Consider the following 19800-nt stretch of genomic DNA (forward strand, 5'->3'; position numbering starts at 1 on the left):
GGCCCAAGTGGGTAATGGATGCGCAGTGGGCTGGAGGTGGCGTTCAGCGTCTGGCGGTCACCCGAGCCCTGGTGCAGCTGGCAGGAGGCCTGGGACTGGGCAGGCGCATGCGCGCGGTCGTCATGACAACTCCACCGCGTCTCTGGGGGCGTAAAGGGACATGCGGGGCGGTGGGAAGGTGGCGGCCCGGGCTAAGTCCCCGTCTCCTCCTCCCGCTCCCACTACAATCCCTACTACGTCCTGGGCCCCGGCCGACAGGAGCGGTAAGAAATAGGGTGTCCTTCGGCGCCTGCCTGGCCAGGTGGAGCGGGCGAGGGGCGCTACCCCAGCCGCGGGCTTGCTCGCACCAGCCCTTTCCTCCGAGCCGGCTGCCGGCCTGAGGCGGCTTGGCAGGACGGTGCCCCTGGGAACCCCAGCTGTGGCCAGAACTTCGGGGCCCCCCACATGTGGGTGGGAGGGGAGCCCCACGATCCGCCCCCTTCCTCCCCGAGGGTCTGCCCTTCACTTGATAGGTTGTCCTGGGGGAGGTGTGTCTATTGATTTGCTCTCCCGTCTCAGGGAAGGGTGTGTAGGTGCTCCTCTTGGGCCCTTTTTTGTGTGCAAGCTCCAGAAAGCGGGGCCTGGGTGGGCAAGAGGGTCTTGAGTATGGTCTGCACACCCCTCCTCCTGCTTCCTCCTGCCCCATCCTCCTGCCGTCCATTTTTTTTTTTTTTTTAAAGTTTATTTATTTTTGAGAGAGAGCACGTAGCAGGGGAGGGGCAGGGAGGGAGAAAGGGGGAGAGAGAGAGAGAATCCCAAACAGGCTCAGTAGGACCCCTTTTGCAGGGCTCAAACCCAAGAACCATGAGCTCATGATCTGAGCAGAAATCAAGAATGGGTTGCTTAACTGACTCAGCCACCCAGGTATTCCTCACTGTTTCCATTTTGGATGCCTGTTTTTGTTTCTTTGTCTTTTTAAATATATTTTTAAATGTTTATTTTTGAGAGAGTGAATGAGAACGAGCAGGCGAGGGGCAGAGAGAGAGGGAGACAGAATCCTAAAGCAGGCTCCAGGCTCTGACCTGTCAGCACAGAGGTCATGTGGGGCTTGAACTCATGAGTAGTGAGGTCATAACCTGAGCTAAGTCAGACCACCCAGGGGCCCCTGGATGCTTGTTTTAAAGGGTTGTGTGCTTGTAGATATGGAACTGTGCTAGAAGCTTTACCTATTCCTTACTGCATCTGTGAGATGGGTGTCTAGCTCTGCCTCTAGCATAAGAGGAAGTTTAAGATGGGAGAATTTAAATAACTTGTACTTGTTCAAAGTCACACAGCTGATCCTGGATAGGCACTTACTCTGACTCACTCCCAACCCTTGGATTTCCCCAGTACTTGCCAGTGTAGGAGGGCATAGGGGACCACCTCCAAATTGAGCCCCTGCCCACTTTTTTTTTAAATATAGAATTTTTAAAAATTGGTCCTAGGTGGAAAATATTTTGAATATAAGACTTTGGCATGGATTAAAAATGACATTTGGGTTAGACTTTGACATTTTCTTGTGTAACTGGTATTCCTAGTCTTAGCTTTACAATTGGAACACTGACATTATTTTCCGTGAATATGAATACAGGAAATAAATTACTGATGCCATAAAATCCCAACATACAGTACTTAGGTGAATTTTAAATGAAAGAGAGCATAACAGGAAAAATATACCAGAAACTTTTAAACACTTTAAATCCACAGTCGGGTAATAAGAATTTTTCGTAATAACTTTTTTTAGCTATATTTAGTGTATAGTTTAAGATTCCCTCCTTCTTTCAAAGAAACAGGATTTCTAAGTCTGACGCATTTCTCCTGCATGTCCCGGGTGTGCTGTGGCCAGCTGAAGGCAGGCACTGAGCCTCAGAGATTCTCACGGTAGTCTTCTGTTTTTAACACCAAGGATGGGGCTCCTGGGTGGCTCAGTTGGTCGAGGGTCCGACTTCAGCTCAGGTCATGATCTCATGGTTTGTGAGTTCGAGCCCCGTGTCAGGCTCTGGGCAGACAGCTCGGAGCCTGGAGCCTGCTTCAGATTCTGTGTCTCCCTCTCTGTCTGTCCCTCCCCCCGTTCCGTTTGCGTTGTCTGTCCGTCTGTCTCTCTCAAAAATAATTGTTAAAATTTAAAAAACAAAACAAGGAAGGTAGTGGAAGGGAGGAAACAAGCCCAGTGGGAGTCCAGCTCCAACAAGTAAATGTGCTTGAGATCTGTTTGCTTTGTTTCCTGTCGAGAATGCTAAAGTAGCATTTTGTAGATTGAATTCCATGTGAACCCTGGTCACATAAGTCTGGGAGATGGAGTATTTTTATTCTCCCTTCTCTCCGGGCTCAATAATTTAAAGACTCTTTACGCTCTTGAGTGTTTTTAATGTCCAGAGAAGTGTTATACAGATAGGGGTCTGTTTAGCTTTGTTTACTGCAGCGCTTCCCAAGCTTATCTGACAATAAGATCTATTCTACTTAGAACATCTTTTTTAAAAAATATTTATTTTTGAAAGAGAGCGTGCGGGGTAGGGGTACAGGGAGACGGGGATAGAGGATCCAAGCGGGCTCTGCACCGACAGCAGTGAGCCTGATGTGGGGCTTGAACTCAAGAACCGTGAGATCATGACCTAAGCCAAAGTCAGATGCCCAACTGACTGCACCACCCAGGTGCCCCAGAGTATCTTTGATCATTTCATAGATTAGTATTCTAAAGAGCACAATTTGGGAGATATTGTGCTAAAATGTTGTTTAAATACATGAAGACTTCCTAAAATAACTGAAGGGTTTCTTAGGTACCTCTACACACAAGAGAGGAAATTCTGTTAACATAAAAAATTTTCAGAGAATGACATGGGAAAACTCACAACATAATGTTAAAAGATCTGGAACTGTACTGAAATATTCCAATTTTGTTTAAAAATGCTAATAAGTACATATGTGAGAAAAACATTTGGGAGGAAATACCCACAGGCCTCAGTTATAATGGTTCTTTGGCAGTGGGATTGCTGATAAATGTTTATTTTTTTTTTTATACTGAAATTTCCAAGTTGTCTGGAATACGTGGGTTAATTTTTGTTAAAGCTTATTATTTAAATTTTTTTTAATGTTTATTTATTTTTGGGAGAGACAGAGACAGAATGTGAGTGGGTTAGGGGCAGAGAGAGAGGGAGACAATATCGAGCTGTCAGCACAGAGCCCAACGCGGGACTCGAACTCACAAACCATGAGATCGTGACCCAAGCTGAAGTCACACGCTCAACCGACTGAGCCACCCAAGTGCCCCTTTAAAGCTTATTCTTTTTTTTTTTTTTAATGTTTTTATTTATTTTTGAGACAGAGACAGAGCATGAACGGGGGAGGAGCAGAGAGAGAGGGCACAGAATCCGAAGCAGGCTCCAGGCTCTGAGCTGTCAGCACACAGCCTGACGCGGGGGCTCGAACTCACAGACCATGAGATCGTGACCTGAGCCGAAGTCGGACGCTCAACCGACTGGGCCACCCAAGTGACCCTTTGAAGCTTATTCTTAAAAACTGTTAAGAAAAGTTTACTGCTTTCCTTTTTAATACAACGTTCCTCATCTTAAATCTTGTTTTGCAAATTTGTTTAGTAAACTCTTGGGTTCATATAATGTAGAAATCTACTCAGCAAAAATCTCAGCAAAGAACATCTGTTGAGATGCAGAGACTCAAAGAGGCTGGCTCTGAAGACACTAGGTTGGTTGAGTCGTGAGATCTCTGAGCACAGATTTTTTTTTTCAAGAGACTTACACAAAAGATAGGACAAAAACAAAGATAGTGGCATGTGCTTCTAAGGAGAGTGACAGCATAGCTTCCACCCTGGAAGGCGTGGGTCTGGCAAAAGATCCTTTTAAATTAATATGAAAAACTAAGACCTTTAAGGAAAGCAGCAGGTGTAACAAAGGAGAGAGTTCAACTCCTGCTTTGTTTCAGTCTTCTTTGTTAAGGGCTGAACAGAGCAAAATCAATCTTTAGAAAGAGGAAAAGGGGGTGTCTGGGTGGCTCAAGTGTCCAAATTGGGCTCAGGTCATGATCCCACAGTTTGTGGGTTCGAGTCCCACATCAGGCTCGCTGCTGTCAGCACAGAGCCTGCTTTGGATCCTCTGTCCCCACGCTTCTGCCCCTCCCCACTGGTTCCTTCTCTCTCAAAATAAATAAACTTAAAAAAAAAAAATAGAGGAAATGGAAGGCTAGGGTAGGTGAAGAGCTGCTATGAGCCAGGCCTCCACTTAGTGTAAGGAGGAACTGACAGCTATATTCAAAGATGCATCAACCTGCATGGTATAGAGGGTATCCAAGAAGCCTATGGGATGTGGTGATTTTTCAGATCTTTTTAAAGTTTAGATTCTCTGATAGAATTGTCTTTATCTGAAGTCATGATAAGAAAGTGTGAGTCATCCTAACCTAAGGTGGCAGAGTGGAAAGAGGCTTTGGAGTCAGTTTTTATACTCTGCCCTCATTAGCTGTATGGTTTTGGGCAAAATACTTAATTTTTATGAATATCCTTTTCCTCAGCTACCAGGCCTGTAGTTCTCCCTTTGTGTCGCTTCCCAGTTAGTGTCTGCCTACCCTCAGTGGGGGCTTCTATGGCTCTTATTTGAATGGCATTTTCATTCGCCTCGATTCCTTCTATTTTCCCCCTCTTGCTCTTAATCCCATCTCCTTTTCTTCCTTACCCCTGACTCTATTCACATACACATTCGTATCTTTGGAAGAAGCGTAATTTTTTTTTTTTTTTTTTTTTTTTTTTGCGGGGGGGCAGTGGGGAGGGTGTAGAGGGAAAGGGAAAGGTCCCGGTATAATTCACATTGTGAAGAGTAATGCACTACTTTTTCAAAAGTTCCAGAAATTATTGGCAGTCTCCAGGAAGATTATTATAATCTATGTATGGAAAAGTCCAGGAAAATTAATTCCTTTGTATGGCATCTACTCCAGGAAGTGGATGAAGAAATTGAAAAGGGGTAAGGAAGACAAATACTTGATTACATAAGTAATATTCACTGATAATCATCTGTGTGAAAATTCTGGAATACTGAGTGATTTGTTTAAAGCCACTTGCAAATCCTTTTTAAAATGGACGTACTTTTTGATTCAGAGAGGTAGATGATGGACAGTGTTAGTCCCGGAGGTAGCGGAGTATATGGGGACGAACACGAGACCAGTGGCTCTCGGCTCCAGATTTGTGCTGAACTCCTGTGGGCTGGATTTATTTATGAAAATCGTTGAAGTCTTTGATGTCATTATCTGTCAAGTGGAGATACATTGTTTTGTGTGTGAGAAAAATTCTATAATATAAAAGTGTCTGTAAAATCTGTAGAATATTCAGCCCTCTTAAGTTACTTGATGTAAATCTATATTGTGACACATACTTGGTTTCAGTAAATGCTATTCATGACGTTACTATTTACACATGAGGGAAAAAGTGCTTTTATTTCTTTACTGGGTTTCTTTTTTGTATTTTAACAGATTGGAAGGAATCATATTAAACATTCCTGGTAACAGTCGCTTAATGCCAGCAGAAAGAATAACAGGTGAAGATTTTTGGATTCTTTCCAGAATTTTAAAGAAGAATCCACATATTAATGGTATATGCTTCCTTAAGAATCGTTGCCTCTTGCTTTCATTTTCCTGGTTTTAATTATTCATTATAAGGAATATCTGCCTCTATTCATCCGTGTTCTCCAGGTTTGGATGTTAGATATAACCTCATGAGTGATGTTGGTGCATACTATGCTGCAAGACTGCTTCAGGTATTTTACTGCAACATGTTCTTAGTTCCTTTTGTTTTTTTCCCAGGAGTCAGTTAAGAACCAGTCCTTTCTTTGGAATGTGCGGAGTTTGAATACCCTAAGCCTGCTAAATTAACCCTTTATTACAGACTTCACTTTGGAACTGCCCAGGCTGAAGTGCTGCATTATGGTTGCATTTTATGTAAGAAATACAGTATGGTCAAAAAAACAAACAAAACAAAACAAAAAACGTGTGGTCCGCCAATCAGATAGGTGTACTTTAAGAAAAGGCCCTTGTTCCACCCTCAGACGATTGGCAAATATGTGTATGTGTCTGTTTTTTCAGTTAAAATGTTTAAGGCAGCATATATCACTTACTCACTACCTCTCTTGAATTCACTTTTTAAGTTCTTACTTGTCCCAATCTCAACTGCTAAGCATGTTTCCAATGAGCTTAAAAGTGATTTTAAAATTCTCCTATCCATGAGATAGCACACAACGTAAGGACAGAGTGAAGATTAAAAAAGAATATAAACTAAATAATTTATTCTCAACAATTACAAAAATGCTGCAAAAGTCATCAAAATGTTCTGTTTACAGTGAAACCACCTAGTCTCGTGGCACACCCACAAAGTGATAGTTTTGCAAAATGTCCAGGTCCTGACCTTGCACTATATTTATAACACTTGAAATACACTGAAAACCCACCTGTATATTTATCAGTAGACTACTGATACCTAGAGCTCCTGAGTCCTCTTTTGCAAACTTGTACACTCACACTTTGTAAGCACATTCGTACTTTGAATCATTGATCAAAAAGGAATGTGGTCTTTTTCTTTCATTTATATTGCAGTTATGTTTAAATGAGAATGGTAATCTCCACCCCCTCCCCCGGCCCTTAATGGTAGTTTCTTGTGCTGGACTTACAGATTTTCTATGTTGCAAAGATTTTCTTTGGAGGTGAATACTTTTGTTTAAATAAAGCAGCTCCTAGATTGATTTGTTTCCTAATAATTGCATTCCTAATAATAGTTTCTTTTCTCTCCTTATTATAGAAACAACATAAACTCATTTATTTAAATCTTATGTTTAATGATATTGGGCCCGAAGGTGGAGAATTGATTGCTAAAGCACTACATGTAAGCATTTAAATACCTTAAACCAACATTTTCTTTGGGAATTTTAACTTCTGATAGCTTGTAATCAACATAATAAAATATCACTGTGAACTTACATTATTATGCAAATGTGTACTTTTATTGCACTTCGATGTATTAAAATGTAATATTACAAGCACTTTTGAACTCAGTTTTAAAAAAATGATTATTTATTTTGAGAGAGTGAGCGAGCAGGGGAGGGACAAAGAGAAAGGGAAAGAGAGAGAATCCCAAGCAGGCTCCACATTGCCAGCATAGAGCCCGGTGTGGGGATCAAACCCATGAACCGTGAGATCATGACCTGAGCCAAAACCAAGAATCAGACACTTAACTGACTGAGCCACCCAGGTACCCCTAAAAATAAACAGCTCTATTGAGGTATAATTCACATACATAAAAATTTACTTTTTTCCATAAAAATTTACCTTTAAGGTGTTCAGCTCTGTGGGTCTTTGTATATTCAGAATTGTGCAACCATCACTGCCTATTTTTAGAACTTTTCATCCCACAAAGATGCCGCAAAGCCATTAGCAACCCTTCTCCATGCTTCTTTCACTCCCCAGTGAGTGTTCATCCATATTGTAACACACTTCATTCCTTCTTATTGCCTAATAATATTCCATGGTTTGGATATATCCTATTTTCTTCATCTATCAGTTAAAGGACATTTGGGTTTCCACTTTTTGTCTATAATAATGCTATAATAATGTGAATTATATATAATAATGTGAATATTTGCACATTTTTGTGTGCATAGGTTTTCCATTTTCTTGGGTATATACCTAGGAGTGAAACTGCTAGATCATTTGGTAATGGTGTTCAACATCTTGAGAAACTGCCAAACTGTTTTCCAAAGTGGCTGTCCCTTTTTATGATTCCACCAGCAATGTGGAGTGTTTTAATTTCTCTACATCCTCACCAGCACTTGTTACGGTCTTGATTTTAGCCATCCTGGTGGATATGAAGAGGTTTTGTGGTTTTGATTCGCATTTCCCTCATAAATAATGATGTTGAGCATCTTTGCATGTGCCATTCTTTGGAGAAACGTCTATTCGGTGCCCATTTTTAAATGGTTTTAGTTGTCTTTTTAAACTGTGAGAGTTCTTTACATGTTCTGGATGTAAGTCCCTTATCAGATACATGAGTTGCAAATGTTTTCTCTCATTCTGTAGTTTAGGTTGCCTTTTCACTTCCTTAATGGTGTCTGTCCTTTGAAGCACAAAATTATTTAATTTTGATAAAGTTCGATTTATTTTTTCTTTTGTTGTTTGTGCTTTTGTTGTTATATCTAAGAAGGCTTTGCTTAACTCGAAGTCATGAAGATTTACACTTGCGTATTCTTCTAACAGTTTTGTTTTAGCTCTTTCATTTAGTTATTTGATCCATCTTGAGTCAATTTTTGTATATGATGTGAGGTGGGAGTCTAACCTCATTCTTCTGCATGTGGATATCCAGTTGTCCCAATACTATTTAAGACTGTTCTTCCCCATTAATTTTCTCGATCGATTATAAATGGCTTATTTCTCTATTCTTCATTCTATTAACCTGTATTTTGATCCTTATGCCAGTCCCACACTATCTTGATTACTGTAGTTTGTAGCCAGTTCTGAAGTCAAGAAGCATGGGTCCTTTCTGTTTCAAGATGTGCTGGTCCCTTGCATTTCTGTACGAAATTTAAGATCAGTTTATCAAGTTCTGCAAGAAAAACAAGGATTTTTGAGAGGAATTGCTTTCAGTCTTTAGATCAGTTTGGGGAGTATTGCCATCTTAACAGTATTAAGTCTTCTGATCCACGAACATGGGAAGGGTTTCCATTTATTTAGGTTTTTCATTTCCTTCAACAGTGCTTTGTTTTTAACGTACAAGTCTTGCTTTTGCTAAATTTATTCCTAACGTTTTATTCTTTTTGATGCTATTGTAAATGGGATAACCTTAATTTCAGTTTTGGGTTGTTCATTGCTAGTGTGTAGAAATACGATTAAAAAAAAATACACACACACACACACAATTGGTCTTTTGCCCTGCAGTCTCACTGAACTCACTAGTTCTAACAGCTTTTTTGGTGGATTCCTTTGGATTTTCCATAAATAAGATCACATTATATGCAGAGATGGTTTTACTTCTTTTCCAATCTGGATGCCTTTTTTGTTTCTTTTCCTTGCCTAATTGCTTGGTCTAGAATCTCCAGTACAATATTAAATAGAAGTGTTAACAGTAGACATCATTGCCTTCTTCCTGCTCTTAAGGGGTTTGGATTAACTTTAACTATTTGCACTTACATGTCTTCTGATATTTACTCATCAGCATATTGAAATGTCTGTAGTTTTATTTGTGAAAGAATTATCAAAAGAGTGGAATAAGAGGAGTTAAACTTTGCAAATGTTTGAGAAATTATATTCCTTTAGAAGTGATACAGGGAGAATATGGAATGAGTACTTAATGGGTATAGTGTCTCCTTTTGAGGAGGTAATAAAAATACTTTGGAACTAGCTATGTGATGGCCGTATAACACTGTGAATTTATTAAAAGCCAGTGAATTGTACACTTTAAAATGGTTAACTTTGGGTTATGTGAATTTCACCTCAAAAAAAAAAAAGTGGCATAATTCTGTTAGAAAACAAACTTATAGATTTCCCAGTGAAAGGAAAATTTATTAAAATCTGCTTCATTTACTGGGCATTTTTGGGCATCTGTTTCCTGGGCATTCTCTCCACTAAAAAATTAAGCTAGATTTTTATGAGTAGCTGAATGGTACCTTTAAGGAGTGTATCCTCTTCTGTCTTCATGAAAAACTGATGAGTCTACAAACAGTAATATAGTCTCCTAACTCATGTAATCAAACAAGAATTCTGTGGACTAAAATTTAACGAAGTTTTGGTTCTTTTCCTTTTCAGAAGAATACAACTCTGAAATACCTAAGAATGACTGGAAACAAGATTGAAAATAAAGGTGGAATGTTTTTTGCTGCAATGCTGCAAATTAATTCATCCTTAGAAAAATTAGATCTGGGTGACTGTGATCTGGTGAGTAAAATGGTTATAAGAAATATCGCCTAGGTACTGCGTCATTCTCCCTGGAAACCAGGATAGGTAATTGTTAAAGAGACCAGCTAAATGACCATCTTAGGAATGATTAAGCTTTCCCCTAATATCAGAGAAAAAGGTGCTTTTTTTTATACAATTAGGCATAATAGTGCTATTAATAAAATCAGATTGTATTTATTATAGAGGAATACTTAGAATAAAATTCTTCCTAAGCTTCCATCTATAACCCTTCTTAACCTATATGGGATCTTTTGAGAAAAAGATTGTGGTGTTTTCTGTTGTTATTGTTGTTTCTTATTTAAAAAATGCTACTTCATTAGAAAGCTTATATTCCAGTTGGGAAAACATCAATAAAGAGAAAAGTGCTACAAAGATTGCCAAGTAGGAGGTAATCTTCAGGTTAGGGTAGTTTCTAATATCTGAGGAGGTAACACTTGGTCATGAAGGATGAGGAAAAGCTGCCTTGGAAAGCATCCATGGCAGAACATTCAAGGCAGGGGTCCAACACATACAGACTCTAAGATAGTGCTGCCCCAAGTGTTGTATGGGTGGCATTACTAATACAGACTGAGGCGATTTTAATACTCATGTATTTATTTTTACAGATGCTTATTTTGAGGAATTTACTTATTTTAAGGTTTTCCATTTATAGGTAGTGAGTTTTAAAATAAGATGGAGAAAGTGAATTGATTCAATGGAAAACTATTAAGTAAATAATAAAACTGACACCCAAATATAGCAAAAATCATGAGAAGTACATGAGTAACGAAATACTGACTCCGCGGGTTTTAAGAACTCAAAAGCCAGAGTGGATGAGGGAGTTAAGAGTATCTCAAAATGAAGGCGGAGGTTTGCAGAGGCCAGATCCAGCAATGTTGTATGGGTTGCGGGTCATACATCAGGGGAAGAGGGGATTGTTATAAATATGTGTCATGGAAAGGCTTTGAGAAGTGACGTTATCTGATTGGTCCTTTAAAAAGATCTCTGGTTTCTTTGTTGGGGAATTAGAGAGTGACAGAGGAAGCTCACAGACCATTTAGGAAGTTACTACAGTAGTCCAGGTGACAATAAGGACCGGGGTTGGGGTGGTGGCACCCAGATGGGCTAATTGAGACATCTTTTGGAGACAGAATCTCTTAAGACTTACTGATTAATCGGATGGGAGGGTGAGTGGAGTGGCGGAGTGCGAGGAAGCCCAGGTTTTCTGGTGTAACACCTGGGTGTGGTCGGTGGTGTCCATCACAGAAATGGGGAAGAATTAGGCCCTTCCAAAAAGGTAAAGAGGGAGGCCTGTGGAAGCTGTGAAAAATGGATTAGTAAATCTTTGCCACCACTCACACACACTGAGGGTTCAAGTATGCATAACACTTGCACCGTGTTCTACACTATGTTTTCAGTAGTGCAGAGTGCTAGCTGGGACCCACGCGTGTATCTGTGTATCTGAGGTCTGTCTGCAACACACAGTACCTTGAGGACTTAGGAGCAAACCTGGAGGTAAACATCCTAGGAAATGGACTGTGAAACTTTCAGAACTCCCCATCATGTTACAGATTTTAGGCCAGGGAGAAAAGAACACAGTGATCATTCATTTCTGAATTTGACCACGCAAGGTTTACAATTCAAAATACAATTTATTTAACTGAATCCAGGTTACTGATTTTGAAATAGGGATGTTAAATATGTTGTCAGTTTCCTTAATGAATTTATTGTTTTTAGGGAATGCAAAGTGTGATAGCATTTGCTACAGTCCTAACTCAAAACCAAACAATTAAGGGAATAAACCTAAACCGACCTATACTGTATGGTGAACAGGTATGTATTCAAAGTGATGACAGCTAATATTATATGTGAATAAAACAAAGGTACTATTTATTGAAGGTTATGTCAAGGTTCATGAATGCATTATATTTTTAGAATTAACTGCATTTACAAACAAAAGCTTACTTGAAGAAAAATTGAGTCATGATTTTAGATGTTGCTTATTTAAGCAGTAAACATGTCTTTTTTTTTTCTTGTAAACTCAGATTAACAGTGAGTAAACCTGTAGAGAGGCAAAGTAGTTTAGACAAAAACAAATGATTAAAGTTTTATTTTTTTTTAATTTTTTTAATGTTTATTTTTGAGAGAGAGAGAACAAGTAGGGGAGGGGCAGGGAGAGAGGCAGGGAGAGAGGAAGACACACAATCCAAAGCAGGTTCCAGGCTCTGAGCTGTCAGCACAGAGCCCCATGTGTGGTCTCACCACAAACCGTGAGATCATGACCTAAGCTGAAGTCAGATGCTTAACCTACTGAGCCACCCAGGTGCCCCAAATGATTCAAGTTTTAAAGGCTGGATTATAAAAGCTCAGTGTAAATTGTTTTGTTGTCTGTTATATTGGTATCACTAAACCACTTTTGAAATTATGAGTAATAATGGCAGAATGTGAGTGAATAGCAGCCTGGGAAGTCTGGACTTGATCCTATAGGTAAGCTACCTACTGGAGACAAGATGAGGGAAAACATGGTACCTGCTGTCAAGGCTTCTCCTTATTCCTTTAACATTCTTTTAGAAGTGGCAGAGAAGGTTCTCAGATTGAGGATGTGACATTTGAAGGCTAAATCAAAATTTTCTGGATTAAAGCCTCTAAGAAATAAGTGTGTTAAACTATATGAAATCACATCAGAAGCACGATTCCTCTTGTGTGTTGAGTGATGTCGTCATTCCCAAATCTGAGAGTTATGAAAAGCCCAAAGGCCTTTCTCAGGTCCAAGCCCTTGCTCTCAGCCTGGTGCTGAGAGTTTAGCCAGTCAGGTAAACTCTAGCCTGCTTTCTATCCCTCTCTAAGGCAGCCACCACCCTCTCTCTCCCTGTGAGCACTAGTTTCTTCAGTGGCTGTGGAGTAGAATCCTCATGTGCTTTCTCATACTGTGCTGTTCCCAAACATAAGCCTGCAAACCTGTTCCATTTAATGAATTCCATTTATCTGGGGAGCTTGGAAAGATACTGATGCCAGGCATCATCTTAGGCAAATTGTCAAACTCAGCGAATTGACCTAAAAACTCTTTACTATTTCTGGTTCTAGTTCCGTCCCTTAATAAGGGTGGTCACTCGACCGAATTTCTTGACCTAAAAAAAAAAATGCAAAGCATAAAACACAAATATGTATCATGTCCTCTGTTTCAGGCACCATGCAGAGCAGTATTTGGCCCCATAAGTGATCAGTTTGCATTTGTTAAGATCCTAAACTATAGCTTCCTTTGTGTGTATCTATTTCAGTGTCAGCAATAATTTAAATAAGATACAGGATTACAGAACACTGAATAATAATAGATGCTTTGCAGTGTTCTATAGAACACTTATTTGGGGCCACGTACTTTTTTGTTAATTTAATTCTGTGAGGGAAGTAGAATTTTATCTGTTTTACAGGAAAGGAAACTGAGACTCAGCTAGATGAAATAATTTGCTCAAAGTCATACAGCTAGTATAATGCAAGTATCTGGACAGTTTTAAGGGTATTTTGAGAGCAAGAGAGCGCACGCAAACAGGGAAGGGGTAGAGAGAGAGGGAGAGAGAGATCCCAAGCGGGTTCTGCACTGTATGCAGAGAGCCCGTTGTGGGGCTTGAACTCATGAACCATAAGATCGTGACCTGAGCTGAAATCAAGAGTCAGACGCTTTATCGACTGAGCCACCCAGGCACCCCTGGACAGTTTTATTATAAAGCTCATATACTTTTATTATAAAACTCATGTACTATCTGCTATTGCCACGTGGTCTTGTTTAACTTTTAAACTTTTTCTCAAAGTAGGTTTTTCTCAGAGTATTATGTAGAAGTACGTAATTTGAGCATAGTTATCCATGTTTGTATTCAGCATTTCCAGTGACTGTAAAACTTCTTATAAATACAGCAATCAAGCAAGAGAACTTCTTACCATAAAATACTCTGACCCATTCATTTCAAGACTGACTCTTAAAAATTTAAAGTGCTTGGTATTCAAATCCTCATTGAGGCTATTTACCTTTTGCCTGGAAGCAGCTAGATTTTGGAATTAAAAATAAGTCTTCCAGTGACTAGAAGAGTAAAACATATTTAGAAATTTGGGATGATTATAAAAGGGAAGAACTAGATATCACAGGATTAATGAGTGTTTTTAAATAGAAACAACATTGGGAAATGTGTATTTTGTCTAAAGACTATGAAGAGTAGGAATCAAGAGAAAAGTTCAGGAACATATGGAGGGTGTAAGAAAAATTTAGAGACTGAGAGGACAACAATAAGGGGGCTTAACATGCTCAATACGTCATGGGACCAATTTTTTTTTTTTTCCACCTGGAATGATTGTTTAGGATTATGCCTTTTTAAAACCAGCCTCTTTTACTTTACATCACTTAGTCACTGTACCTTGCAAGTGCCTACTGTCTATTTTTAAAATAAGGTATCATTTGTGACAAAAATGATTTTTCTTAAAAGCCAAGCCAAAACAAATGAAAATTACAGACTAATAGTCTTGATATTTTCTTTAAAGCTAATTTAAATAACTTAGCATATGTTTGGAATAAACAGGTACAGCTTCAAAATTGTATTTTAGAAAAAGATTTTACCTATTTTTAGGAAGAGCCCACAGTTCATCTAGGCCACATGTTGAAAGAAAATCACTGCCTTGTTGCACTACACATGTGTAAGCATAATATGAAAAACTGTGGAATAAAACAATTATGCGATGCACTGTATCTGAATAGAAGCCTACGCTATCTTGATGTGAGCTGGTAAGTGATAATACATTAATCCAGAAGTCCTGGAAATAATCTATGTAAACATTTACAGTACATAGGATACGCCATTAGATACTAATTCCAAAGATCAGAAAATGCAACCATTGTTGTCACCTTTTTATCCTAAGTCTTAGTATTTAGCTTGTACTGATATTGTATATCCTACAATGTGAATGAGCAATTTAATCATGAGTAATCCAGAATGAAAGTAAGATTTTATAGCAAATTTCATTAACTTTTTGGGAAATTAAGTGATTAAAATCTTTTAGTGAATGAGAAAGTACTGTTCTATATAACAATTCTGAGGCCTGTTAATCTCTATGAATAAAAGAAGAATACTTCATATTTTCAAATGTAACACGTATTTTTCCTTTCCCAGCAATAAAATAACTCGTGATGGAATGGTGTGTTTGGCTGATGTACTGAAAAGCAATACTACTCTGGAAGTAATAGATCTTTCTTTTAACAGAATAGAAGATGTAGGAGCAAAGTATCTCAGTGAAACTCTTGCTTCACACAACAGGAGTCTTAAAGCGTTAGTATCACTTTATTTAATCAAAATAACAAAAATTTAAACCTTTAAAACACTAACCTCAAGCCCTTTAACTCAAGATGCATGATGAAATATAAAAATAGTTTCTAAACTGACATATTAAACATTTCAATTTCTTTTTCAAAAGTAATGTCTATTTTTTTTTTTTAATGTTTATTTTTGAGAGAGAGAGACACACACACACACAGAGTGTGAGCAGGGGAGGGGGCAGAGGGAGAGGGAGACACAAATCTGAAGCAGGCTCCAGGCTCTGAGCTGTTAGCACAGAGTCTGACGTGGGGCTCAAACTCACGAACCATGAGATCATGATCTGAGCCGAAGTCGGCCACTTAACCGACTGAGCCACCCAGGCACCTCCAAAAGTAATATTAAAAATTATATTGATTCTACTTATGATTAAGACTGAGAGAATTCTTACTGCCTATAGTATTTACCCTGACTTCTATAGAAAAATCACAATCATTCAATATGACCAAGACTTAAAAATAATCAAAGAAAATACTACTTGGATGACTTAATCCTGAAGGGCATATTTGTAATCCACCCCAAACATTTACTGAATGATATAAAACAGCCTATTGATTTCTAAAATGTAGGTAGCTCTACTAGGTACATGAAACATCCAATTAGAGAACTAAGTTTCTTGGATTTTAGGATTACATCAGACGCTGAAGAATAATGCCAAGATTTTACAGCATAAAATTCAACAAGGGTGCCTGGGTGGCTCAGTGGGTTAAGTGACCAACTTTGGCTCAGGTCATGATGTCAGGCTTTGTGAGTTCGAGCCCTGCATCGAGCTCTCCTGTAAGTGCAGAGCCTACTTCGGATCCTCTATCTCCCCCTCTCTTAAAATAACAAACTTAGAAAGAAATGTAATAAATGTTGTTGGCTAACTTATGCATCTTCTTTGTGAAAGTATTTACTGGTTTCCAGGGTTATTACTTCTTGTTTCTCCCTAGGTTGTCAGTAGTGAACAACAACATAAAGGGAGAAGGACTTGTTGCACTTTCACAGTCCATGAAAACAAACCCCATACTCTCTAATGTCTACATTTGGGGAAACAAATTTGATGAAGCTACATGTGTGGTATGTTTTGGTTTTTTTCTCTTTCTTCTTCACTGAAGGCTTTTTCTGGGGTCTTCTCTATAACATCAGACATTTACAGGTGGCCTTAGAAATGATTATAACATATTGGGGCACCTGGGTGGCTCAGTGGGTTAAGCGTCTGACTCTTGACTTCAGCTCAGGTCATGATCTCATGTTTGTTGAGTTGGAGCCCTGTGTCAGGCTCTGCACTGCCAGAGTTGAGCCTGCTTGGGATTCTCTCTCTCCCTCTCTCCCTCTCTCTCTCTCTCCTTCCCCTGCTCACTTGCTTGGTCTCTCTCTCTCTCTCTCTCTCTCTCTCTCAAAAATAAATATTAAAAGAATGATTACAAAATATAGTAAGACACTGCAGTTCTGATACATTTAAAAATAAACCCTAAAAATGACTGGAAAGTTCTGTGGTTGAAATAGCAAAATATCTCAAATACTACATATTAATATAAAGATCAATGAATGACACAGTCCCAACTCCTCCAAAGTTAAAACATTTTAAAAATCACAATTGTTGATTTATTCTAAATTTGATGCAGCACAATCTCTAATCTGCTGCCCAATAATTAAACCAAGACATGGTTTTGGAGACCTACAGTACTTTTAACTGCTGCTTATGCAAATACAGCCCTTGATACTACTTTCAAAACAAAAAGCACAGTAACAAATAATTTTGATTTGGAAAGAAGATGCTAAAAATCTCAATTTGCAAAAAGGCTATCCAAAACTACCACCAAAACGAGTAATAAAACATACTATTTAAATCTTGATTTTAGAAAAACATATTCTACACACTAGAAACTAAGGTGAGCTTGGAATAAAGCAGAAAGCAACTGAAGTTTTCTTTTACTGTCTACATTTCTGCCTATCTCTGTACACAATCTTACTGACAAGCCAGCTTAACATGTTTGTGTGATCTTACATACATACCAATGATCCATGAGGTAAACAAAGAAAATTCTACAATGAAAAAAGAATGGGGCTACCAGCCAGGCCACCGTCTAATAATATGGAAATGGCCTCTTAGCCTCAGACTATAAATGAGCTTCAGGGAGTTTATGAACTCCAGAGAGTTGGATGCCAAAATCTGATTATTTTTCTGAGAAATGGGTCCCTGGCCATCAAATTTTCAAGGGCATATACAACTCCTTATGTCCCTCATTTAAGATCCCCTGTAGGAATTTTGACCATGGGACCTTTTGGCCCACAAAATCAGTAACACTGAGAATTGTTAACTCTGGAAGTCATAAAATGATAAATACCTTAAAGCTTAGAAATAAATTTTGCAAGATTCTAATTTCATTGTGAAATTAAGTGAACAAAAATCTATATGTGGAAAATAATAAAATTCAGTAATTTACTCAAAATATTTTAAACTGAAAATCAGTACAGCTAACTTGAATATAGAAATTTAATTACGATAAATGAACAACCTATTTTATTAATGATAGTTTGTTCTTTTCTTAAAAATCACAGGCATATTCAGACTTAATTCAAACAGGCCGTCTAAAACCAGACAATACAGATGTGGAGCCATTTGTGGTGGATGGACATGTGTATCTTGCAGAAGTCTCCAATGGCCTTAAAAAGCATTATTACTGGAGGCCAACTTACGGAGAAGTTTGCAGTCAGTCATCTAATGCAGGTTCTATTCTTGTACCAGTAGGTCCAGATCTATGAAAAACAAGCTCTGAAATAATTTTCACATATTTGCCTTATGTTAATATTTTATGGCCTACTACAGTTTTCATTCATAAATTAGAACAAGCTACTTCTTGAAATGTGTAAAAGATATATTAAACTTTGTTTAACTGTCCATTGTGGAAAAACTGAGTAATATAATTTTTTAGAAGAAATTTTACAGGAAAGCAAAGATGGTGGAGCAGGAGAACCCTGAATTCACCTCATCCCACGGACATATCAAGGCAACTGCTCCACTCTGCAAACAACCTGAAGCCTGGCAGAACAGATCTTCCACAGCTAAACCCCTGGAGTGACTAGCCACAAAGGGGAAGGACATCACAGGCAAGGAGAAGCGACCCCACACTGGACACCAATGGCCCTGGGGACTTGCACTGGGAGACCAGTCTCCATACTGTCTGGTTTTGAACATCAGTGGGGCTTAACTCCAGGAGAGCTGGAGGGCTATAGGAAACCAAGGCTCCACCCTCTAAAAACCAATACACTAAATAACTAAAAAGCAGTTTGAAAAGTGCCTGGGGTATATGTGAGGGAGATTTGTTGCCGCATTTGAGAATGTATACAGGAGGGGCAGGAATCTACAGGAAATCTAGTAGCTTTCTCCAGGAAGGAAAGTGCTGGTGCCTGCCAATTTTCCTGCCCCCTCCCAGCCTAGACAGCCGAACACTTATGGAAGCCAGTTCTGACATTCTCAACCTACCTTCCTAGCATGGTGTGCCCTGCCCTCTCCAAACTGCCCATGCCAGCAGGCACCCCTCTAAAGCAACTCTTGCTCTGGAGAGGAGGGAGCTAACCCCACACACCAGTGCGCCTGCAGTTGCTGTAGCTGCACTTCTCAGCTAGCTATAGAGGTTTGAGAAAGCCCTACCCATCGATGTGTCTGCAGCAGTCACAGAGGCTCACTATAGACAGCTGGGCTACAGGCTAGCCCTACCAGCAAACTCACAGCTGCTACAACCAGGTCTCAGAGCCAGCCACATAGGAAGCAAGCCCGACCCACCAGTAAGCCCACAGCAAGCAAAGCAGATCACTGCAGATAGGCTGTCCACACGCTGTAGAGGCTGAAGCAGGGCTTATTAGCCGTGCAGGGGATAAGCGCTGCCCACCAGTGTATCCTCAACACTAGAGGATGATCACTGTAGTCAGCTGGGTAGAGGGCTAGCATCACCAACCAGCATGCCGGCATTAGTCACATATCAACCACAACAGGTTCTGGTGACCAGGGAGGACTGTGCTACAGGGAACCATAGGACCCTTTCTACACAAGGACACTACTTTCTAGACCTAAGGAGCTGACCTAATTAATTCACAGAAACAGACAAGATGAGGAGACAGGAATAGGTCTCAAATGAAAGAAGGCAAAACCACAAAAGAACTAATGAAACAGGTAAGCAATATGCCTGATAAGGAGTTCAAGGTAATGGCCATAAACATACCAGACTTGAGAGAAGAATGGATGAACTCAGGGAGAACCTCAACACAGAGATATAAAATTTAAAAACTAGTCAGAGATAGAGAATAACTAAAATAAAAAAATGGGCTACAGGAAATCAGTGGATTAGAGGATACAGTTCTGATCAGTGATCTGGAAGACAGGATAATGGAAAACACCCAAGCTGAACAGCAAAAAGAAAAAGTAATACATGAGAATAAGTTAAGGGACCTCTCTGTGATCTATCAAGTGTATGAACATTTGCATTATAGGGGGTTCCAGAAGGAGACGAGAGAAGGGGAACAGAAAACGTAT

The 19800-nt window shown here is 39.3% G+C and overlaps 1 protein-coding gene across 3 annotated transcripts; it reads left to right on the forward strand.

Moving 5' to 3' along the window:
* The first annotated feature begins 95 nt into the window (after positions 1 to 95).
* On the forward strand, positions 96 to 18168 carry LRRC34 (leucine rich repeat containing 34). Of its 3 annotated transcripts, none has more exons than XM_042998563.1 (11): positions 96 to 263; positions 4862 to 4982; positions 5488 to 5606; positions 5707 to 5771; positions 6806 to 6889; positions 9802 to 9930; positions 11668 to 11763; positions 14544 to 14698; positions 15084 to 15239; positions 16217 to 16343; positions 17829 to 18168. In XM_042998563.1, exons 1-11 carry the CDS (start codon positions 161 to 163, stop codon positions 18030 to 18032), a joined length of 1359 nt encoding a protein of 452 aa, XP_042854497.1. In that variant the 5' UTR covers positions 96 to 160; the 3' UTR covers positions 18033 to 18168. The 3 variants fall into 3 exon arrangements, with proteins under 3 accessions (XP_042854497.1, XP_042854499.1, XP_042854498.1); XM_042998565.1 differs by having other exon boundaries at positions 5488 to 5552; XM_042998564.1 differs by having other exon boundaries at positions 4868 to 4982.
* Positions 18169 to 19800: the final 1632 nt, after the last annotated feature.

Source organism: Panthera tigris, chromosome C2 (genome assembly GCF_018350195.1).
Source record: "Panthera tigris isolate Pti1 chromosome C2, P.tigris_Pti1_mat1.1, whole genome shotgun sequence".
NCBI lineage: Eukaryota > Metazoa > Chordata > Mammalia > Carnivora > Felidae > Panthera > Panthera tigris.